This window comes from Pteropus medius, unplaced genomic scaffold, assembly GCF_902729225.1.
Source record: "Pteropus medius unplaced genomic scaffold, Ma_sr-lr_union100, whole genome shotgun sequence".
Lineage (NCBI taxonomy): Eukaryota > Metazoa > Chordata > Mammalia > Chiroptera > Pteropodidae > Pteropus > Pteropus medius.
Window position 1 is genome coordinate 1671657 of NW_024355203.1, and position 25603 is coordinate 1697259.

A 25603-nucleotide genomic window follows, 5' to 3' on the forward strand; every position below is an offset into this window, starting at 1 on the left:
GATAGCTTTGCTGGATAAAGTATTCTTGTTTGTTGATTCTAGGTTTTAATCACGTCAAATATTTTGTGCCAAGCCCTTCTGCCCTGCATGGTTTCTTTTCAGAAATCAGCTGTCAGTCTTATGGGTGCTCCCTTTTAGGTAACTAACTGCTTTTCTCTTGCTGCTTTTAAGATTCTTTCTTTGTATTTAACCTTTGGCATTTTAATTAGGATGTGGGTCTCTTTGACTTCATTTTTTGGGGACTTTCTGAGCTTCCTGGGGTTGTATGTCTTTTTCCTTCACCAGGTGAGGAAAGTTTTCTATCATTATTTCTTCAAATAGCTCTTCAACTTCTTATTTTCCTTCAGGTACCCCTATGGCATGGGTATTTTTACATTTAATAGTGCTCCATAGGCTCTTTAAATTATTATTCTAGTCTCAGCTTCTTTTTTCTTTCCATTCTGGTCGGGTGTCCTTGGCTTCCCCATCCTCTATATCAGTGATTTGATCCTCTTTATTCACTCTGTTGATTCCCTCTAATATTCTCTTCATCTCAGATAATGTGTTCTTCATTTCTGACTGGTTCCCTTTTATAATTTCCATTTCCATTTTTATGTTTTTTTTATCTCTTTGTTAAAGTTCTCACTGAATTCATCTATACTTCCCCTAAGTTCATTGAGCATCTTTATAACCAGTGTTTTGAACCTTGTATCTTAGATTGCTTGACTCCATTATTCCTAGATCTCTGTTCTGTTCTCTCATATGGTTTCTGCTTTGTCTTCCCATTTTGGCTGCCTTCCTGTGTTTGTGTCTATGTACTGAGCAAAGTTCCTAAGTCTCCTGGTCTTATTAGTGTGGCTTTGTGTAGTAGATGTTCAGTGGCACAGTCCTGAGAGGAGGTCAGCTGCAGGCCAAGTTTAGCCCCAGGCTGTGGCCTTCCAGGGCTACTTGTTAAGATTCAGTCAGCAATCCACAGATGCTGTGCTTATAGTTGCCTCAAGAAACCACACCAGAAACCGAGGCCAGCTGCCACCAGTGTGAGTCTTGGCGCTGCTCAGCAAGGAGCACCTGTTCTATCGAGGACACACCTGGATGTGGCTTGTGTGGGTCCACAAGTTGTGGGAGGCAGAGTTTCAGGGAATCCTCTGGGCAGAGCGACCTCTGTTACCCAGTTTGATGACATCTCAATTATGGTGGCACTGTGTCCACACAGTGGTAGGAGGGAAGGGCTCACCAGAGGAACATTGGATACCGCCTACACTTCTGCCTGGGAGAGAGACTCACTTCTGGCCCTCAGTCCAAGAACTCAGTGTCCCCTTGTAAGTCTCCACTGTTCCCCATGAAGCCAACCTGATGCTGATGCTCAGAGCAAGCAGGTCTGTCACTGGCAAAGTCCCCTCACGGATGCGGCCCCTTTAAGAGGCGTCTACAACTGCCCACTGCCCTACCGCTGCCGCAGCCTCTGTCCCACTCAGCAGCTGGGGACAGGGCAGCCTCGTGTCTTCGTCCCCTCCTACCTTCTACCGTTGCAGGGTGATTTCTTATTTCTCTCCCTGGTTGTAGGGTTTCTGTTCGTCTAGATCCCAGGAGACTTTGCTTGCTGTTTGCTCTGCGTTTGTTACAACTTTGATGTGATCTCAAGAGGGATGAACAGAGCCTCTATCGTCTACACCATTTTTTTCCTTCCTGTTTCCTAAACTATTGTATTGGCCAGGATCTAGTCAGTTAAAGCAAATTCATTCCAAGGGTTCAATAGGGAGAATTTAATATGGGAGATGGGTTATAAATATGTTATAAGAACTTAAATGTCTGAGTATTAGTCAATCTAGGATTAGCAGCAGCAAGCCACTACCTCCCAATGTCTAGAGGGAAAAAGAGAGGAAGGAAGTAGTGTTAGACCCAGGAGCTGAAATGATAAGTCTTCTCTTGGAAAAATCCAACCTCATAGTCGATTGGCAGGAAAACCCAGGAAGTGGAAGGCATCTTTATAGGATAAAGTGGTGAACAAGGTAGGTAAGACTCCCTCTCTCCTGGTACTTACACTTTATGCAAGAGAAAAGATACACCAATATAAAGAAATAAAATGAAGAAAATATCAAGCAGTGATAGTGATAGGATAAATACAGAACAGAGTGGTATGCTAAAAAAATTGTAAGCCTTTAGTCTCATCTATTTATTTCATATTAATTTGATTTTAAAATATTGCATTGAAATATTATTTAACTTAGTTATTGAGTTTTAGTACCCTCTCACTCATCTCATGCCTATTCCATTGGTGTAAGACTATAATGTCTCAAAGGACTCTAGCCATTTTGTTTGAGCAACAAAGTGAAGTGTGTGGCTATCAGTGAGATAGGGGATACTAGAGTAAGAGTGGATTTGATGTCATCACAAACAGAAACCCTATACCCATTGAACAATATTCCTTCCCCTTTCTCAGCTTTGGGTAACTTCTGTTCTACTTTCATTTATATGAATTTGCCTATTGTAGTTATATTATATACGTGGAATCATACAATATTTGTCCTTTTATGTCTGACATATTTCACTTTGCGTATTGTTTTGAAGCTTAATCAGTTTTATAGCATATAGAATAATGTGGCATCAGAATTTAATTTTTTAAAGGTCAAATAATATTTTATTATATGTACATACCACATTTTGTTTATCCATTCATCTCTTGATGGACATTTGAGTAACGTTTGTACCTTTTGGCTGTTGTGAGTAATGCTGCTATGAACATTGGTGACAATATCTGTTTAAGATCTGCTTTCTATTCTTTTAGGTATAGAATTGCTGAATTATATGGTAATTCTCTGTTTAACTTTTTGAGAGACTGTCAAACTGGTTTTCCACAGCAGCTGGCTGTAGCATCTTACACGCCCACCAGCAATGTACAAGGTTTCCGTTTTCTGCACGTCCTCGCAAAACTCATTGTTTTCCTTTTTTTTATTTTTTATTTTTTTATTTTTAGTGATCCTAAGGAGTGTGAAGTGCTATTGTATAAAACTTCATGCACAATGTTCCTACCTCCACCATTTCATTTTACTAGAATATAATCTCCATAAAAGCAAATACTTTGCTCATTCACTGCTTTATCCCCAACTGAGCCAGGCACATAGTCTTTGCTCAATAAATATGTATTGACTGAATGAATGAATTTCAAATGCTCAATAAATGATAGATAACTCACTCCTTTAATAAACAATAGTTATATATTCATTCCTATATTATTTTGAGTGTCCCTTGCTGAGCTTAATGTTTTTGTTTTGTTTTTATGAAATGGCATGCCTTTGCTCAGAGAAATTTAAGAAGTGATATGCTGAATTTACATAAAATGAAACTATCTCACACAATAATAGGAGAAAAGGAGGTGAAAGAGTTAAAATATGAAATTAGAAAGTGGTGGCAAAAGCAAGCAAGATCTCAGATGTTACCTTCAAATTAAAACACCAAGCTGTTGCTATGAAGATGTAAGTTGAGGGAGGTGACTGTAATCTCTTCATAAAGTATTTCTGGCTTCCTTTTTCATTTTCCCCAAACTTTCGTTAGGTGGGAAATAGTTTTCCTGGAAACAGACACACTGTTCTATCTTCTTTGTGTCTGCAGAAATTGGGCCACTTTCTAAAAATGCTATGTTCAAAGATGTCACTCTTTACATGTAACGCCGATAGTGAATTTTGGTTAACGTTGTATGTTATAACTGCATCAGTCTCCAGAGTTTGAAAATACACACCTCTTTCAATTTTATGCAACAGGTTCAGTTTTTATCTTATACGTGTAATTAAGAATATGGTATAAATGCGCTTTTTAAAGTAAATGCTCTTTATAATTAAGATTACTTACCATCTTCACAGTTATTTTTATTGCTTATATTTTTTCTTTTGAAATTGAGTAAAACGAAGCTTTAGAAAAGTATTAATAGGAAAAAAATCACTGATTATGTGGGTTGTTTCCTGACATTGTCCAGACTTGGTTTATTTTCAGTACAAAACAAAGCATTTTTTTTTAATTTCAGAAAGTTAATCTGACTCTAAAATATTTGTGAATGAGTAAAATTTCAATAAGCTCTGGTACTTCTCTGTCTTTTTTAAAGATCAATAGAGTGTTTGTTTTACTCTGTAAGAAGTTTCCCTGGAATTTTCATTGTAAAATAAGAGGGTAGGGTGTAGGATTAGTTGAGCATCTGGATCCTAGATCACTTCTTCTCCACATCAGTCCAAGCAAGATTTAACAGTACCAGCACCATGATGATCACTTTAGAAAAAGCTGCGATGCTTGGGGAGAAAAAAAGTGGTTTGTAACTGACCTAGATGTGGCTCTCTCATTTATCCTTCTTTCCTTTATCTTTCAAATCAAGGTCAGCTACCATTAGAATAAGGTCTGTTGTATGCTGAATGAGAGGAGATAATCAGATGATTGCAGGTAGCTGTTCAGGGCCAGGAAATCTTTATAGCTGTGTTAAATCTTTTTTGACTGACCTAAAAGACACATTCGCTGACAGGAACTGTGTGTTGTGTCAAAGAAGCGTACAATGGAAGGGTAAAAAAAAAAGTATAGTGAGTGTAGGGGAGAGTTTTTTAAGGGATTAGCAAAAGAGAAATGTAATCAGAACTATGTAGCCATTAACTAATAATTAATACATTCATTTAACAAATATTTATTCAGAGTGCCTCGGTAGGCCATCACAGTGAACAGATTCCTATAATGGATTATTCTCCATGTGCCAGCAGAAACTGGACTGTTCAGTAGGGGACAAATTGTTTAAGAGATTTTTTTAAAAGTACCTGATTCAAGAAAAAGTTAAATGAAGAATAACCATATAACCCAACATTTTCATTCCTAGGTTTATACCAAAAGTACTGAAAAAAGGGACTCAAACAAATACTAGTACATGAATGTTCATAGCAGCATTACTCTCAATAGCCAAACAAACCCAGATGTCCATCAGTTTATATACAAATAAAATAAATATGGCATATCCCTACGATGAGCTAATTCCAGCCAAGAAAAGGAATGAAGTACAGATGCATATTACAACATAGACAGACCTTGAACAGATGATGCTAAGTGAAAGAAGCCAGATACAAAAGTCCACATGTTATATTACTCCCTTTTATATGAAATATTCCAAATAAGCAAATCCATGAAGAAAGAAGCAGATTGGTGTTTGTCAGGGGCTGTGGAGCTGAGGAAATGGGGAGTGATTGCTAATGGTATGGGTTTCCTTTTGGAATGATGCACATGTCTTAGAAATAGATAGAGGTCTCCACTACCCTCATCTGTCTTCCCCCCCACACCCTTCCCTCTGGTAACCACTCAACTGTTTCTGTGTCTATGTGTTTTTGTTTGTCTTGTTCATTTATTGCTTTTAGTTTTATATCCCACATTTGAGTGAAATCATATGGTTCTCAACTTTCTCTGCCAGACTTATTTCACTTAGCATAAGCTCAAGATCCATCCATGTTGTCGCAAATAGCAGTATTTCATCTCTTCCTATGGCTGAGTCATATTCCATTGTATGTTATGCACCACATCTTCTTTATCCAATCACCTATTGAAGGACATTTTGGTTGTTTCCATGTCTTGACCACCATGAATAATGTTGCACTGAACATCGAGGTGAACATTGACAGAAAGATATTTGATTTTGGGTGGTGAAGACACAATGCAATATACATATGATGTATTATTGAATTGTACACTTAAACCCATATAATTTTATTAACCAATATCACTCCAATAAATTTAATAAAAAGATAAAAATTAAACAAAAAAAATAGAGGTGATGGTTGTACAATATTATGAATGTACTAAATGAGAATGGTATGCTTTCAAATGGTTATGGTTAATTTCATGTTGTGTGAATTTTACCTCAGTTTTAAAAAATATGCCTCTCAGAATTTAAACAGCATGCAGCTAATTTCCTTTTTGTACATATTATGAGAAGTATATTAGCAGGGGAGGCAGCAATATAAGTGGAAGTAAGTGACTACAAATTGCGATTGTTACGTAGAAAATACACAAAGGGATGAGATGGCTAAAGTTGGAGGAAGTCAACCATAGGCTTTCCTGAAGAAATTATTTGTAATTTATGTGACCTTGCGTCCATGTTCTGGGCCTGTATTTCCTTCAGTGATGTTTTTTTCTCTCTCTCAGTCTTTTCTTCTCCCTCAAGAAGTCTGGAAGGAGATCTTGGGGTCTACAGTAATGAAGTTTGAAAGTGCTCATCCCCAAGAATAACTCAGATAGAGAAATAAATACTGGACTAGAATTTCATACACTGAGGCCTCAACATTATTTCTCCTCAATATTCCAGAAATATTGGCTAGAAAAATAAAAATGGTAAAATTACATTAATCACTTGCCATCAAAATAGAGGGAGATAATTATTTTGAATGTATAGTTAGAAGAAGACCATAGATGAAGTTGGATTTACCAGTTAAATTAAAAAAAAAAAAAATTTCAAATAGAGGCAAGAAACTGGCATTTTTAGATCTTATCATTTGCTCAGTGGTCTCACTGTAATCTTTTCACAGGTTGATTTCAACCACAGTTAAATCACTAGGTGCTCCAGAGCTCTTCTGAAAAGAAAATCTAATCCAAACAAATTTCACATTTAGTGCCAGTAGCTATATTACAGTGTGTGTAAGAAAGATAGTATATAGCAGAGGGGCCACACGCATAGCTTCAGGCATCACCATAAAACTAATAGAAAATATTTTAAAATATAGAAAACATTAGAAGGCTTTAAGTTTAGAAATAAACTTAACGAACTGGAAGATATTCCTTCCACAATCTAACTCTGACATTTTTGATTCCCAGCACTTTGTTTTCACAACTAATAATTAAATACTGTGGTCAAATTTATGGTTAAGAAACCACCTTCCAGACCAGTTCAGTTCTACTCATGTCTGTAGTAAATGAACTTTCAGATCTGCCATCCCTCTGTGCTGCTTTTCAGTGCTCAGACATTTGTGACACTTTAAAAATATTCTATGCCTTTACTTTTACAAAAAAAAAATGTACAAAAGACTATGACTTAGAAATGACCAATTGTTAAAGTAAACCATGCAAAACGTAGAAACATAGAATAACTTCATCCTTTCAAATCATTGATCAACTCCCTGTCTTTCTGAGCATTTCATAAATTGGGAAAAGATTTTTAAACATTATGGAAATGTTATTATTTCCCCTAGGGACCTGAGAATTAATGTAATATACAGGTCAACTATTTAGTGACACCGATAGAGGACATATTTAACAATCATATTACTGATAACTCTGTCAGAGTAAGAGATACACTGAACATTATGCATTATCATGCATAGCAGGTATGATTACAAAATAATTGAAACTGTGCTTAGGTATGTTGTAACATTGTTTTTATTATACTATATTAGCTAATAGGTAATAGACAAAATTTCTCTTCCCACACATATTTTCATTTTTTACCTTCTGCCTGCACTACCCAAATTTCCATACCTCAATCTGTAGTTGCATAACATTGTCATCCTTTAAAAGGCATATTTTAAAAAATATCTTCATACTATTTATTGCTGTTGTTTTAATTTCAGGGAATCTTTTTATGAAATTACATCTCTTTCATTAAATTTATTGGAGGTAACATTGGTTAGTAAAATTATATAGGTTTAAAGTGTACAATTCAATAATACATCATCTGTATACTGCATTGTGTGTTCACCACCCAAAGTCAGATCTCCTTCTGTCACCATATATTTGGTCCCCTTCATCGTTATCTACCTCCTCTGTCCCCACTTTCCCTCTGGTAACCACTAAACTGTTGTCTGTGTCTATGAGTTTTTATTTGTTCGTCTTGTTCGTTTGTTGCTTTCAGTTTTATATCTCACATATGAGTGAAATCATGGTTCTCAACTTTTTCTGTCTGACTTATTTCACTTAGCATGATAACCTCAAGATAAAAGGTAAATTTTAGTCTCTGGTAGCTTCCATGCATGCCAATTCAGAATCTTTCACCATTTCAAAGAAGCACATCACTAAGAAACCTGTGGACAACTTCACTGCACTGTACTGACTTCCAGAGACTGTACTCACAGGATTGATTTTAATTTTATTTTTTCTCTTATATATTTGCTCCTCGATTATGTCCAGTAATATTTGTTAGTTCCCAATATTTGCACTAGATTTAAGGTTAGAGTTTTTTCTCCCTAATAATATAGGACCCTAAGCCAGTCCTTTCAGAAGCCAATCCTTTTACAGTACATATATAAATGTAGAAATTATGTAGTGGAAAGAGCTGTAGAAATCATAAAATTTCTTTAAGATGTGCTGCTCGTTCTCTTTCAGTTCTTATTTGATTTGGGGGTGTTTAGGGCCTAAATTTTCAAAGAAATCCAAGTAAGTTAGAGCGTATTTTGCCTTTCTCCAGAAGATATCTATTTTGGAATGGAAAATAATGTAAAATAATTATTTTGTTTCAAGCAATGCTAAATGTGTGTATGTGTATGTGTGTGTGTATTTATGTGTGCTAATCCAGCACTAGTTATCTCCAGTAGCTTAAAAAGACCAATGAATTAGAAGTTAGAAGATGTGAGTTCTAATCCCATTTTTGCCACTAATTAGACAGAACTTGGACAAATTATAGACTTCTTTAGGCTTTGGATCCCTTTGCTATAACCTCAAGAGGTTGAAAGAAGTAACTCTGAGTCATTTGTACAGTACATTGTGTGTACTGGAGAGTCACCATTGCCAGAGAAAACTAGTTCTTTTTAAAATTCACGTTAATATTATTTCTTCACTGGGATGGATAATGGACTGTTAACTTTCGATTATGAAAAACTGTTTTCTCCATATACATGTATAACTGATGTCTGTAGCCATTTTATAAATGTTGAAGCCAGCAGTCATGATTTAACTTTGCCTAGATTGCAGCTCATCTGTTCCATGCAATAGAAGCTGAGTAAATATGTGCCAGATGATTTTTACCGGAAGTCCTTTAGGAACATTCTCCTTACCCCACTTACCCTTTTCCACATTATTTCCCCGAGTGCAGAAAGCCATAGCACTATCGCAGTCATGCAGCAAATTTGATGATGGTGGATGGTACTCTTTACTTTGAGAGTGTGTAATTCCTCTCGGGGGATCATATGTTTATTAATGTGTCACAAGTTGCTTACTTCCTCTTAGCTCTATTCAGTAAGTAGGACTATAGTGTTCATCGGCTGCTGCTTTATTTTTAGCTTTTAAAATCACCTCTTGATGAAAAGAAACAGTAAACAAGTATTAAGACATCGAAAGTAATTTGAAAAGAGTGCTATTCAGGGGAGTCTGGAATCCCAGACATTACGAGACAGTTGTAAATGAGTAGTCACCTCACAGAGCTGGAGAATCAGAGTCAGGAAAGTAAGAATACTTAAATGTGCTCATCTCAGGTCAGTTACATTTATAGGAAAGCAGGATGGGATGGCTGGAGTGAGGAGTCCATAGTTTTCATCAACTTCACTCATTTTTGTTCTGCCAATCAGATATCCCTGTTAAAAATAAGGACATATCCCGATCCTTCTCCTTCACGCTAATTAAACACCAAAGAACTGAAGGCATCACCGTGATGATACTGTATAGCTAACCTACCTTCTCAACACTGTATATTCTTACTGCAAAATGGAAATATAAAAGAAGTAGGGAAAGGGAATGCAATACTGATAATAAGCTCTAACTAACACCTACTGCATGCTCACTGGAAGACTGGCGGTGTTCGGACTCTATGTGTTCTAACACATTTGATTCCCACAACCACCTATGGGGTCTTAAGTTTTATTTTCTCTGTGTACAAATGAGGAAATGGAAGCCTAAGGAGCCAAGTAACTTGCCTTAATTTCATCAGGAATGAGTGACTGAGCTGGAATCTCAACCTGTGCAGTTGGACTTGGATGATCTTGCTCTTAACTGTGGATAAAAATTATATATATATATATATATATCTCTCCAATACCATATATATATATATATGTATATATATATATATATATATATATATATATATATATGAGATAAGGAGGTGTGGTAAAACCCACAAACAATCTTAATCAGTAGTGTGAGGCAAAAGCAAACCTAAGCCTTATGAATTTAAAAGATTAATGTGGAAGATTCAAAATTAAAATTCACTGATTTATTTCTTAGAAAAAAGTCTGTTCTTTAAGAATTCGAATGTGTTGTACAGATATCAATATTATTCCAAAACCTGAATATTTTCTTAAGACACATTTGGAGTGTATCCTAAGAAATACCTTAACTTAGATAATTATTTTTCTTCTGAAAAAAATTATCTTAAAATGAGCTTGAGAAGCATATGCTCTAGTCTGTACTGGAGTAAAACTAATAAATAATACATGAGCAATATTGCTGGCAAACCCAAAGAGGATTTTTTTCAACTTGGGCATGAAGCTCAAGCTAAAAGAATGCACTTTCTTTTCTCTCGACGTGGTTTCTTTTTCAGCATTTTCCATGCTGAAAGATTGATTTTACCTTTCATGTATTCATCTTAGAAAAATTCTTCATCATTTTGTATGCCTTTCTCTTTCCTTTGCTCCTTCACTCACACTGATTCTATATCTTAAATATATCTCGAACATGATCCTTCCTTTCTATCTCAATGGCTTTGCCTGTGTTGGAGCTGCCATTTTTTTTCCCCCAAATGAATGCAGTTGTTTTCTAATTTGTCTCACTGCACTTAGTCCTCCTCCCAATCCGATCCATTTTTCTCACTACAATCAGAAAAATCTTTTCAAATTCCAAATTTCATCATTTTCCAACAGAAAGTCCAAACTCTTCACACTGGCTTAACTGACTTTCACTCTGGCTCTTGCACACCTCTTCAGTCTCAGTTCCAGCTGTTCCTTTATAGCTACTTTATACTCCAGCCATGCCAAATCCCTCAAACATGCCAAGTTGTTTTATGCCTACAAGCCTCTGTGCATTCTAGACTCTGAAATAACCTTTCTGAAAATTGCAAATTCTTAACCAGGTATCACAATTTATGAAGTCTTTTTGTTTCTTTCTTTGGCACTACCGTGGTAGTACATAGCTCATTGTAAGATTTATCACATTGAATTTCAGCTATTTACTTGTATATCACTTCTTCTGGATGGTGCAGGGCTGAGGGCAGTGAGGAATGGTCATGATTACAGGTGCCGTTCTGCAGGGTTTGACCCCACAGAGCAGGATTTGCTTTATCGTTGGATCTTTGCAGGGATATGTCTTATCATTCTAGCAAATTCCCTGAATACATTCTCTCAGGACTTTTTTCAAGCTACTAATTGACTTCGTTTAATGGTTAATGGTTTCACCTATTAAATATTTTAGAGCTACTTGTAGACTCCATACTATACAAAGCTAGAAAAATCTACATTCAGTAATTCTAAATTCTAATTTTGTGAAAATTTTCTTTGTTACCCAATATAAAGATGAATAATTGACTGTAAAGGAAAACTCTTTTTCTCTACTCTCAATACTTCTCATACCAAATGTGTGGAATTTTTCCCACACCAAGCAATTCTGCAACACCAGTGGATGTCTCACAATTCAGTTCAATTCTGACACCATATACCTAGAGTTAACATTGGATCCCACAGGTTGAGGGCTCAGTTGCACATGACTGAGATAATAAGGCAATGAAACTCAAAGGCAGGACTTTGATGTCCAAGTATGCAAATAAGCCATTGGTTGTTTACCAAATAAGAAAGTCTCTATAAAATCTTAAATCTGATGTTTTATTCTTCTATTCTCACTGCCTGGCACTGTGCCTGACATATTATTAGTGTTCATTGAATGTCTAGAGATATAAATAGCAAATGGAAATGGTGCAATTTATTAGAAAACTTCCTTTGGTCCTAATACTTTCAAGAGATCTCTAAACATAATTTTTTTTTCTTGTGTATTCCAAGTTATAAACCTGATTTAGGAACCAGCAAGGAGTAAAATGAGACAGTATTTAATGAAATGATTCTGTAGAGTCTATCAGGATAGGGTTGCCCTTACATAATACATTAGAATGTTTCTCCTGTCTAACTACCTGTACTTCAGGTTCCAACCCAAATGGATATGGGTCTGTAAAGATAGTGACTCTGTAGTGGTTTTATACAAGACTGTTTTCTACCCAGACTCATTGATAACCTTTCTGCTTATCAAGACAACCAGTGCTATAAGAATTGAGCAGCCTTAATCTGGTCTTTCTATAATGTTTAATAGGTCGCTTATATTTTTCTACTTCTCTGTTGAGTTTGCCAATTTTAGCATAAACCCAGGCTTCACATTTTCCATGACCTAAATTTTCCTTTATTCCTTTTATTTTTCTAGATGCAAAGATCTCTGTTGAGCATCTTTTTACATTAAACCCATATATAATAGAAAAAAATATTTTTCCAGCAAATGAAAAATATATAAATGGTTTCACGGAATCAAGCATTGTTTAGCTGGGTCACAAGAGAGAGCCCTGTGGAATAAGCCATGATGCCATAACATCAATTAATCAATAGAGTTTTTGCTAGCTCTCTCTCTGTCCCCCTCCCTGCCCCTCCACTTCTCTCCCTACACCTCTCACTTTCCTTCCCTTCCTCCCACTTTTCCACACTCCCCTCGCCTTTCCTCTTCTCTCTGCTCTCATAAAGTAAACACACTGCTGTCTTGCTTTGTGTTCATACCAGGCTACCATATTTATTCTGCTTCTTTTCAGAAACTCCACTTACTGTATGAAAGTATCCATCTCACTGACTGTTGGTGAAAATGACACCGGACTCTGCTACAATTCCAAGATGAAGTACTTTGATAAAGCTGAACTTAGCAAAAGCAAGGAAATTTCCTGCCGTGACATAGAAGATTTTTTATTACCAACCAGAGAACCTGAAATCCTATGGTATAAGGTATGGACTGTGAATGATTTTATTGCATATGCATAGATTAATGTGTATCTTATTCTTGGACAAGTTGGATAAAAAATTGTAAGGAGTGTGATACAGTTCAGCTCTGCCTTCCTAAGTACTGCAGCAGGTTGTGCTGGTTATTTTGAGTTTTCAAACCGGTGGCATTGACAAATGCTAGTTAATATTTGTATTGTGTTTATATTTACATCTAGTTTATACCTAAAATGCTTTCAAGTTTGTTATAATCTGCAAGGATGATTTCAGGAATTAAAACTAAAATTCATTTCAGAGCTCTTCAAGTAAGCAGTTCAAAATATTCCTAAACAAGGAGAGAAAGGATTGATTTGCTTATGTGATAAAATGTTACATTAGTTTTATTTAAATGTTCTGTTTAATGGAAGTATCTTTGTGCATATTCTAATTCTTTCCATGTAAAAGCATACATGTTTAAAAAAATAACATCAGATAAAAATTTATAACATTATAAAAATAGCATTAGATTAACTTTACTTCAAAAACCAAAAGAAACTTTAAACTTAAGCAGAATAATCTAATATACTCTTTCTATCATGTCATTAACTTTCACTGATTTTCAAGATTTTAACATACTCTTCAGCTTATTTATATCATAAAAGATATTTTCATTACTGAGCATACTCAAGAAAATACAATATATATGCCATGAACATTTGGAATATTTTATCTTCGATTTAAAGATTTCTATTGTAAAATGTGCTTTGTCCAGCTTACTGGAAGTAAGAATTTAGGAAGCTGAACCTCTTAATTTCTAGATTCACTGTCAGTATACAAACTGTGAGTCCTTGTGATTGATTGCTCATGAATTAAAAACTTGTTAGAAATGAAACAAGAGACAAATCTTGAATAAGTTTTTTAAATTTTTTTTAATTTTTAAATTACAGTTGGCATATAATAGTTTCAGATGTATAACATAGTGATTCGATATTTATATAATTTATGAAGTAATCACCCCAATAAATCCAGTACCCATCTGACACCATACATAGTTATTACAATATTATCGACTATATTCCTTATGCTGTACTTTACATCCCCATGACTATTTTGCAACTACCAGTTTGTGCTTCTTAATCCTTTCCTCTTTTTTACCCCTTCAACCCCATCTGGCAGCCATCAAAATGTTCTCTGTATCTATGAGTTTGTTTCTGTTTTATTTGTTTATTTTCTTCTTTAGATTCCACATGTAAGTGGAATCATGTGGCATTTTCCTTCTCTGTCTAACATACTCCACTCAGCACAATACCCTCAAGGTCCATCTGTGTTGTTGCAGATGGCCAAATTTCATCTTTTTTTTTTTCTGACTCAGTAATATTCCATAAATCTTGAACAATTTTTAAAGGATTTTGCCAAAATTAACTATGCCCTTCTCTGAGTAAGACTTAAGTTTGATTTTTGATAATAAGCATGGAGGATTCAGAACAGTAGGGGAACTGTTGAAATATTTTCTACTTTTCCTTTGAATTTCTCTTAGAAAATGTTAAACAGCCTTCAAATATTAGCCCTACCAATTTCTGTTCCAGTGTAGATAGTTTTATTTTTTTCTCTTTTTAAGTTGTGTATTTCTTATTCTGATTCTGTGTGGTTTGCCTGCTTTCCACACACAGATTCTGAACAAGTCCTGATGATTGCTTCAAAGGGGAAAAGTATTTTTGAAGTTTGACCCAAGTTATCCATGAACATTTTTCTAGTACTCATACGTGTACATTCAGCTTCCAGATATGCGACTTCTTTGTTGTTTGCTAATAAGTTAATCTTAAGCATCATGTGCCTTTTCTTTTCTCAAACAGTATCTCAGAATTTGCTGAAACCTCAGAAACTATACATGTGTGTGCACTTTTAAACACACCTACCTAAACACACTACACACACACACACACACTCGCTCAATTTTTTAAATGGCTGGCCTCACATTGATCCTTTGGTCATGTTTCCAACATCACCCCAATCACTGAGTCCTTAAGCTATAAAGACAATAACTCATGGAGTGATGGGTGGAGATGCAGTATATGTAGAATTTAAATGTCTTGTGACAATTCAGATTATTTTTCCATTGTCAAGGAAATATATATTCCATACATTCACTGTGCAATTTATGTGATTATCACACAGTTCCTGCAACTAATAATGAAAATGTAAAATATATATATTTTGGTCTGAAATAATTGAATAATTGTCCCTCAATTATACAAAGGCTTTGAACCACATATCCAAAATAATGGCCTGTAACAATTTGATTTGGCAATTACACATTTTTTAGAAATAATATTACCTCTGAATAGTGTCAAAGGGTTTATAGCTATTTTATCCTCATTCCATTGATTTAAAGTCTGGCTATTATTTGTTTTTGAGGAACCTCCATACAGAGGGAAAGGAAGAATGAGAGAGGTAGTTGACCGTAAAGGGGGTCAATTATATGGTGACAGAAGGGTATTTGACTTTGGGTAGTGAATGTACAATGCAATATACATACAACATGTTATTGAATCGTACACTTGAAATCTATATAATTTTATTAATCAATGTCACCCCAATAGATTTAATGAAGTAAAATAAAATAAAAAAAGAAGCCCAGGAAGTTTCAAGAATATAGGAGTGATAAACAGACCGAAATATTAAAACAAGGTCAAAGTGAATAAGAATTTAGAAAAGACCAATGGAATTTGTTAACAAAGAGATCACTAACAATGATCTTAGAGAGAGGAATTTCAAAAGATTAAAGAGATGATTTATGCTATATTTTATTATATTTACCACTATCTTCTCTGTAATAATGCTAGTTGAACATGAAAAAAAATCTGGCTAGAAGAAATAGACTTCTGTTTGGGCAACAACAGAAATCTCCTGTGCTAACGTCATTATAATCCAAAGCTTAATTCAGAGACCATAATTCAGTACACTCATCCACAATGAAAATAGGTATTTATGGAATGATAGAATCTTTCATTTAAATATTAGCCATTTCTTTTATGGATTATAGAATGCACTTGCTATAAAGAGATTGAACTATTTCTAAATGAAACATTAAAATATTTAAAATATTAAAATATAAGCATCATCCTCTATAGAATTACTTTTTCTGCTTCCTGTGTATTCATTTAGTTTTTTATGTTCTAGTACCAAGATGTTTAATTTCATAATCATCAAATGTGGAGTATTTGCTTCTAAAAACTGATACCAAGAATAATCTTAACAAATATTCCTTTTCTTATACATAATAAATTTTACATATCTGATTTAGAGACAATAATCTGAGAAGTTAACAAAGTAGTTTTTGCTTAAAATACTCTTTAAATTGAGGTACCTGATTTTCCAAAGATGTGGAAAAGGCATGAAAGTCTTTAGCAGTAATTCCAAACTATTTAGCCCTTCAAAATATAACTTAAGAAGCTTTTAGTTTAGTTATTTTGAATATTTTCCAGTTCTATATAAATAATATATAAATATAAATACTATATATTACATATAAAAATACATAAATACTATATACACTACAAAAGTTTTATATTCTTCGTGTAGGAATGTAGGACAAAAACATGGAGGCCAAGTATTGTATTCAAAAGAGATACCCTGCTTATAAGAGAAGTCAGAGAAGATGACATTGGAAATTACACATGTGAATTAAAATATGGAGGCTTTGTTGTGAGAAGAACTACTGAATTAACTGTTACGGGTAAGCACAGTCTTCAATATTTCATTTGCAAGTAATGAAACTACCATTTTAAGTTTAGTTTTTGTACCGCATGTTGATTTTTTCAAATCTATGCAATGAAAGACATACTTAACCAAATGCTAAGTGGATTCCTATAGGTGAAATGTATTCCTCTTTGCTTTTAAATAATCTTATGCTTAAATGCATTTGCAAGGTTTAAGAAAATATGCTTAGGGAATTATAGAAATGTTAGCTTTTAAAAGTATTCAAAATAATGAGTTTACAATTTCAGAAAAGTATGCCTTTATTTTTACTGGTATCATTTTCAGAAACATTTTCTGGAGGGTTAAAATGGAATACATGAACTCCGTCTTCCTGTCTTGCTCCAAATTAGAAAAATTACTTTTTTATTCATTTATCATTCTATAAATCTGATATATGTGTTCTCGTGAACTTGAAAATAACATAATTTCAGGTGCAATAATTGAATAATTATGTGAGATGCAGTTCATGGAGCTTTTCCCATATCTGGTTGATAAGGTAAAAGGGCATGAGAACAAGATTCATAACACTGTGTATAATCAATGAATCTGCAACTTACTAGTCACATGACCTTGTTTGAATCACCATAACCTTCCGAATATCAGTTTCTTCATGTCAAAAGATGATGACAATATTTGCCTTGCTTACTTCATAGGATTTTTGCAAGGATCAAATGAGGTAAGGTAATATGTATGAAATGATTTTGCAAAATACAGAATTATATCCAAATGTGCATCATTTTTGTTATTTTTATGTCATGTGAAATATTGTGCTCATACCCTTTTTAAATTTATAGTGTACTTCTCTAAAAGTGCTTCCAAGGAAATAAGGGGGAGAAACAAGAGCAGTATTAGGAAGTTAAAAATATTTCTCACCTTATTGAGAGAGATTCTTCTTGGTGACATTTTTGTACAATCACATTTATAAAACATATATTAAAAAGTATAAAAAGGGTATCAAATACTTTAAACAGATTTTTACTTGTTCATTGATTCATATAAGATAGCTTTCCTGTGTATAAAAAGTGTGTTGTTGTTGTGATAGTCACCTTCATCTTACAATAATCATCTTTTCTTTTAAATCTTGAATTATGATGTATTTTGACTTAAAAACTAAATCTGATTTCATGAAATTTATTTGGTAAATAGTAATTATTCTGATCAAAAGAAATTTTCATTAAATAAATAAGGTACTCTCCAGTAATGTCTTCAATAAATACCAGACCCAGTAAATAACTGACACTTGAGTATATAACACACTTGAATAGCAAACAGACATTCAGTCTTCTATTATGTACCTATGGTATGCATGTGTACAATTTACTCTAGTTTGGTTTTCAGTTTCGCTATGTGTAATAGGTCTCTGTATAGAAAATTAAAATGAACACTTCATCACTTTACCTCCCTATCTGTTTAATAGAACAGTGAAAAATATAACTGTCTGTACATGGGTTTTCTTTACAATAGGTATTGACTTTATTATTATTTTTTTCTCAATCTATACTGAAGTAGTTTTTCCAAGGAGTAGATATTGAGACAATGAATTTAAAAATATATAATGAAAAAAAAAATACCTATTCTGAAAAGAAAATAGAATATACTTTAAGTCTTTATTCTTTGGAGTATAGAACTAATCCTTGGTAAGCACATCTTTCCCCTTTCTAGAAATCCTAGAATACTAAACTACTATTGAGTAAGGAGATTGGGAAACAATCATGTGGAGACTGGAGACTGGGTACCAAATGGTAAAAGAACTTAAATGAGGCTACTTTGTATAACCAATCATAGAATTGTTTTCTCCTAAATGCTACTCAGGGCTACTATATTTTTCTAACATAATTCCTCCAAAAGTATCTTTTTTTTTTTCCATATGAAAAGGAGGAATAATTTTTTCTTGATATCCAATAGGAAGTTAGTAAAAATTTTCACTCATGTGATTATTGTGAATGCCTCTAACTTAAAAAGCCTTACCTGTGTCACTGATTTGGGTAAAAAAGTAATAAACCAAAGTTTGACCATATATGAAATTTTGAGTGAGTGGGAGAGCTGCATGCTCTAGAATTAAAAATAGTATGTATTAAAATGCATCTTAGATATTGTCAATTGACAAGATATATTTACGTGTAACATTTCTTTAAATGGTGTGACACTATAGTACATTCACTTTGTCTATGGCCAAATTAAAGAATAATTCTCAGAACCCAAATTATATCCCTCGGTAAAGCAACAAAGTTGGGCAGTTCTCTGGATGATAATGAATCACTGGTTTGTGTCTTGGTTTTCTGCACATTATTATCATACCGTATTTAATGTAAATATTATACAAAGCACAATATCATTTAATTTTAGCGGCTCTGCTGTAGCTGATAATAAATAAATATTTTGAAATGTGTTAAAATGTTTCTTTAAAATAAATAAGAAAGAACCCTATATATAAAGAGAAAGGACATTTCTGGATAAAGTAGTTAAATGTGCAGGCAATAGTGTGAGCTTTTATGGGGGAGCCTCCGCTTATTAAAAATATGTGTGGGTGGTGAACACGTAATGCAATATATACGACATACTGTTAAATCATACACTTGAAATTTATTGGATTTTGTTGATCAATGTCACCCCGATAATTCTTGATAATAATAATAGTAAATAAATAAATAGGAAAAAAGGGAATGTGTCTACTTAGTGAAGTACTGGTACAGGAAAACAGATCACAGTGAAAGAAATAAACTTGCTCAGCACTTTTGGTATACTTTCAACATTTTTTTTAATTTAAACATTTGAGATGTTTTAGCATCATCTCTAGCTTCTCCATTCTTCTCTAAGCCTCAGCCACACTGAAGTTTGTACTGTTCTCCTCCAAATATTCTCCTGCTGAAGCCTTACTACTCATGGTATGCTCCCTCTGGGATGCTTCTTCTTCCACATTGTCACAGGGCTGATTCTTACTCTTTCTTCAAGGTACAGCTATGTTTTGTTCCTTTTTCATTCCAGGATCATGTCTCCTTAGTCTCCTTTTGGCTGTGACTATTTCTGTCTTTCCTTGTTTTTGACGCTTTCAACAGTTGACAAGTACTGGCTATGAAGTTTGTAGATTATTCTACAGTTGTATTTGTTTGATGTTTTTCTCGTGGTTAGACTTGAGACATATATTCTTGGAAGACCACCTAGGTAAAATCACAACATATTACTCTCAACATGACATATTACTGTCGATGTTGACCTTCATCACCTGAGGTGGTGTTTTTCAGATTGTCCACTGTAAAATGACTGTTTTTTCACCACTTTCCATACTGCACTCTTTGGAAGGAATTAATTATCTGCAGTCCACACTTAAGGAGTGAGAAGTTATGTCCTCACCTCTTTGAAAGGTAGAGTATCTACATAAATTATTTTGGAATTTTTCTGCATGGGGTGTATATTTATTTTTCCATCTTTATCTTAATCATTTAGCTACATCAGTATGGACTGATATTTATTTTATATTTTAGTGTATAATCCAATATCACCTTATTTATTTTGTTGCTCAACTTGTTCTAGTTTTGGCCCTTAGGAGCTCTTTTAGTTGACTCCTTTGTCCCTTTGACATACCCTCATCATTGTGTGCATGTGTGCACGTGCACACATGCACGCATATGTACACATACACTCACATCCCAATTTCTGGGCCATACAATATGCTCCAGGATCATCTTTTTGTGTATTACCTGTCTCTGTCCTAGAATCAGCTATTTCTTCCAAGGAGCCCTCAGTTTTTTAAATTGGAGACCGGTACTAGAAACTAAGATCTTGGCATTGGGAGTATTCATTGATACTGAGGTATAGTTGCTTCTAAGACCTCTCAGTTGACAGAGCAAGGAAATATGTGTATACTAACCCAGGCATATAGATATATCTATAAATACTTATATATGTAACCATCTGTATCTGTATTAAACTAAACATAAATTCATACCGATGTCTTCTACTCTAATCCATTAACATAGGGATCATTCTAGCCTCTTCTCCTTGTTTATCTATAACTTCCTGTCCAAACAGGTGAGAAACCTGTTCCCACCATCTACCAATCATTTATTTAATTGTTCATTTTCAATATAGATATATAATGAGGTCAGAATTGTTAACTAGTACTCCTGTGAGAAACACTTTATTAAAATATAGTGCTTTTATACAGTTTCTTTTGCCTTTTGTCTCCCACACTCCACTCATTTCCAAAGTTCCTTAGGTTAGCACCTTTCCCCCAACACTTCTTTCAGTGAGGTTGGCTCACACATTTGTAGTATAGTCAGGTTGTTCTGTCACATTCTGCATTCCACGCAAGATCCTCCATCCTCTTAAAGGATGTTTTTAAAAATTTTTATACATTAAGGTTTATAGGGGAGGGAAAATAATTTTTTTAACCTTCTGAGTTCTTGCCTGAGACCCCCTGTAATAAAAAAAAAAGATTAACAAGAGAAAACAAAGAAGTTTATTAACATGTGTACCTCACATATACATGGAAGAGACCCAGGAAAACTGAGTACCTTTTTGGGATGGCCCATGCCACCACCTTAAATACCATCTTCCACTAAAGACGAAAGAAAGATTGGGGGTGAGAAGAGGCCAAATATAGGAGGTTACCAGGAAAGTCTAAGTGACTTCCTTCTCCACCGGTAAGAGTTTCTAGAGACTTAGAGTCATTCTTCTCTTCCTAGTACAGAGAGAGAGACACCTTTACAAATAGAGATCTATTTTATAAATGTAAATTTCCCTTAGGTAACTCTTTCTTTTCAGAGCTTCTCCTATAACTGCAGTTTCTCAAAATAATCAGCTCAGAATAATCTTTATACCAAAAAAGGATATTTTGGGGTGGCATATTCTGCCACCCTTTATTCCCACCTTCAAAACTTCCCCAAGAGTTTCACAGTTAAGAAGCTGAGTTGTTTGATTGCTACATCTCCCAATGAAGCAATCTTAGTCTGAGAAAGTTTAGTTCAGTTTTAAAGAGTGTCTCATTTCTGGAGGCAGCGTTACAGGTGAGCTCCCAAAGTTAGGCCTATATGTTGCGAGCAATCAAGTATTAATGAGAAGTATTTCTATGGAAACACATACAAAAAAAAAAAAGGTTAGTGATTAGAGTGGACTATAAACCCAGTTTCTGAGTCCCGAGGGCAGCCAATTGGGCAGATTTCTAGATTTGGGGCTCAAACAATCTTTTCTGTTTTTGTGGTAAAATAATAGCAAATAAAATTTGCCATTTAACCATTTTAGGTGCACATGTCAGTGGTATTAAGTACATTTACATTTTTGTCACCACCATCCATCTCTAGAGCTTTTTTTACATTTTACCATTCCAGTGGATCTGTAGTGGTATTTCATTGTCATTTTAATTGCCAATTTCCTAATGATAAATTATTTTGAAAATATTTTATATGCTTATTTGCCTTATGAATATCTTCTTTCATCTAGTGCCTGTTCAGTTATTTTACCTACTTTTTAATTTGGATGTTTGTTTTTTATTGTTCAGTTTTAAGTATTCTTTGTACATTTGATACAATTTGTTTTTCAGATATATGTTTTTCAAATATTTTGTCCAAGTCTGTAGCTTTTCTTTTGGTTTTCTTAACAGTGACTTTCACAGAACAGAGGTTTTAGGTTTGCATTTTTGAGTTTTCCTTTTTTCTAATATATACACTTAATTCTATAAATGTCTTCTAAACACTGCTTTTGCTTCATTCCACAAATTTTGAATAAGTTGCATTTTCATTTAGTTCAAAGTATTTTTTATTTCTCTTGAGGAATCTTTTTTTCACCCATGTGTTACTTAGAAATGTGTTAATTTCTAAACATTTGTTGGTTTTCCAGCTATTTTTTTCTGTCATTGATTTCTATTATTTATATTGTGATCTGAACACATACTGTGTATAATTTATGTTTTAAAATTTGCTAAAGTATACTTTATGACCTAGAATGTGATCTTTCTTGGTGAATGCCCCATGAGAACTTGAGAAGAGTGTATACTTTGCTGTTGTAGGATAGAGTAGTCTATAAATGTCAGTTAAATCAATTTTACTTATAGTGTTGTTCAAGTCAACTATATCCTTACTGATTTTCTGCTTGCTTGATCTTTCAATTACTGAGAGTGTTGAAATCTCCAACTATAGTCGTGGATTTTTTTATTTATCCTTTCAATTGTGTAAGTTTTTGCCTCACAGTTTTGATGCTCTGTTGTTAAGTCCATATGTGTATAAGGTTGGTATGTCTCCTTAGAAAATTGATCTCTTTGTCATGTAATGTACTTCTTTATCCATGATTATCGTCCCTGTCTGAAGTCAGCTTTGTCTGAGGTTAGTATACCTAGCTTTCTTTTGATTAGTGTTAGCATGCGCATCTTTCTTTTAACTTTTTACTTTTAACTTATCTGGTTTTTATATTTAAAATGGGTTTCTTATAAACAACAAATATTTGGACCTTGATTTTTCATCTACTCTGACTGATATTCTTTGTATTTTAACTGGTATATTTAGACCATTTACATTTAAAGCGGTTATTGAAATTGTTGGATTAATTTATACCATGTTTGCCAGTGTTTTCAGTTCATTGAACTTATTCTTTGTTTCTTTCCCCCTCTCTTTTCTGTTTTCTCTGGTTTTAATTGAACATTTTATATAGTTCCATTTTATCTCTCACTTCTCATTATCAATTTTACTTCTTTTAAACAATTGTAGTGGGTGCCCTGGATATTTCAATATATATTTTTAACTAATCTCAGACCACCTTAAAAAAACACTATACCATTTTGTGTGTAGTACACGTGCATTATTACAGAGTATTTCCAGTTTCTTCCTCTCATCTCTTATGACATTGCTGTCATTCATTTCACTTATCCATATGTTATAATCATCCAATAAATTATTATTAAACAACTAGTTATCATTTTGATCAATTTATAAGATAAAGATTTTATTTTATGCCTCATTTACTCCTTTTCTGACACTCTTATTTTCTTAATGTAGATCCAAATTTCTGACCTATACATTTTCCTTTGGCCTAAATAACTTATTTTAATATTTCTTTCATTGAAGGTCTGGTGGTGATAAATTTCTTTGGATTTTGTTTGTCATAGAATGTCTTTGCTTCTCTTTCCCTTTTAAAGGATAATTTTGCTAAATATAGAATTCTAGGTTGTTTTTTCCTACCACTTTATGCCATTCCACTCTCTTCTTAGTTGTATATTTTTTTGACAAGTTCCCTCTAATTCTTACACTTATTCCTCTGTAGAAATGACATATTTTCTTTAGTGTTCTTTCAAGATTTTATATTTTTCTGTGTTTTTCTGCAGTTTGAATTGATATGTATAGGTGTAATGATGTTGGTATTTATCCTGCTTGCTGTTTTCTGGCCTTCATGGGTTTCTAGTTTGGAGTCTGTCATTAATTTTAAAAATTCCATGGCCATTATTATTTGAAATATTTCTTTTGGTCAATTCTTTCTTCTCCTATTGTTCCAATTATATACATATATATATTATGCCTTTCGAAATTATCCTACAGTTTTTAGGTGTTCTGTTTTATTTTTTACTTTTTATTTCATTTCGATTTATAAAGTTTTTATTGACCTATTTTCAAGTTAATTCTTTCCTTTACTGTGTCCAGGATATTGATGGGACCATCGAAGAATTCTTCATTTATGATACAATGTTTTAATTCATAGCACTTTCTTTTGATTCTCATTTAAAATTTCCATTTTTCTGCTTACATTACCCATCTGTTTTTGCATGTTACCTATTTTTTCATTAGAGCAATTAAAATATTGAACAAAGTTATTTTAAATTTCCTGTCTGATAATTCCAATGTCTGTGTCATATCTGAGTCTGGTTCTGATAATTGCTGATAGAGTTTATGGCTCCAGTGACTTTTTCTCCAAATAAGCAAATCTCAGTTGTTGATTCTCTGGATTTACCTAAATTTCTAAATTTAGGTGTGACTGTTTTCCCTGAAACCTCAGTTCTCTTAGAGTTCCAAGAAAAGTGTTTGATCTTCAGATTTTCCAGCTTTTTCTTCTTGTATTATTGAGAGTAATGACTTCCAAGCTATTTACATGTGGAAACTGAAATTAAAAGCAACAATGCCAGGTTCACTTTGGGGTTTCCAAACCCCATGAGGATCTAACATGTCTGACCCATAGTAGTCACTCAACAGACATGTATTCATAAATGAATTAATTCAATATCATGAGCATATTCCAGTTTAAATCAAGTGCTCTTAAATTGTGTTTACAATTGGGCAAAATGATACCTTTGTTACTTGAAAAGTAGACAAAATAGTGGAGGAATAACTGTCTAAATCCAGATCCCATACTCTACTTTTGTTAAGACTATTGAGTATTACATCAACCCTTTTATTTCCTACATTATATTGCTGCTTTGTACTGACTTATGTCAGTTAGCATCATCTTTTTTATACTAATCATTTTCAAGTGCCTATGTGTGGTTGAACTTTTAGATACAAATATAGGACTGAATTTTCCTAAGATTGTTTTGTGTTAGCTTTAACATGTCATCCAGTCTATCAATATCTGTTTTATTCTTAATTCTATATTCTACCATATTAGCTTCTCATTCTGGACAAAAGTCAATAGGTTTTCATTGGAAAATATGTTTTGTTCGAAATCATTGTTTAAAGTGTTATATGTAAAAGGTTCTATGTAAAGCTGTGTAACATTCTATTACATGCTTCTTTCTTTTCTTTTTTTCCAGAAATGTATCAGTCACCAGTCTTTGGGTACAGCTTTATTATCCTACTAAGAAATCTAGAATTCAGTCTTTCCCCCCCCGCATTTGTTTCTTTTCATTTAATAGTGAAATACAACAAAGTACATAAAACGAACATGTAGCTACTTCACATGTTATCAAATGAACCCACCTAGGTGAAGAAACAGCATTACAGGCACCACAAGACCTGTACATACCCTTCTAAATACAAACTCCTTCTTCCCTGCTATTGATTATGTTACCACCATCA

The 25603-nt window shown here is 33.7% G+C and overlaps 1 protein-coding gene across 2 annotated transcripts in view; it reads left to right on the forward strand.

The window, feature by feature from the left end:
* Nucleotides 1–25603, forward strand: part of IL1RAPL1 (interleukin 1 receptor accessory protein like 1) — a 1227390-nt gene that overhangs the window by 709740 nt on the left and 492047 nt on the right. For both annotated transcript variants that reach the window (XM_039857239.1, XM_039857240.1), the window contains 2 exons: nt 12692–12878; nt 16434–16587. In XM_039857239.1, coding sequence (XP_039713173.1) covers nt 12692–12878; nt 16434–16587 — 341 coding nt within the window. The remainder of the gene's footprint in view (nt 1–12691; nt 12879–16433; nt 16588–25603) is intronic.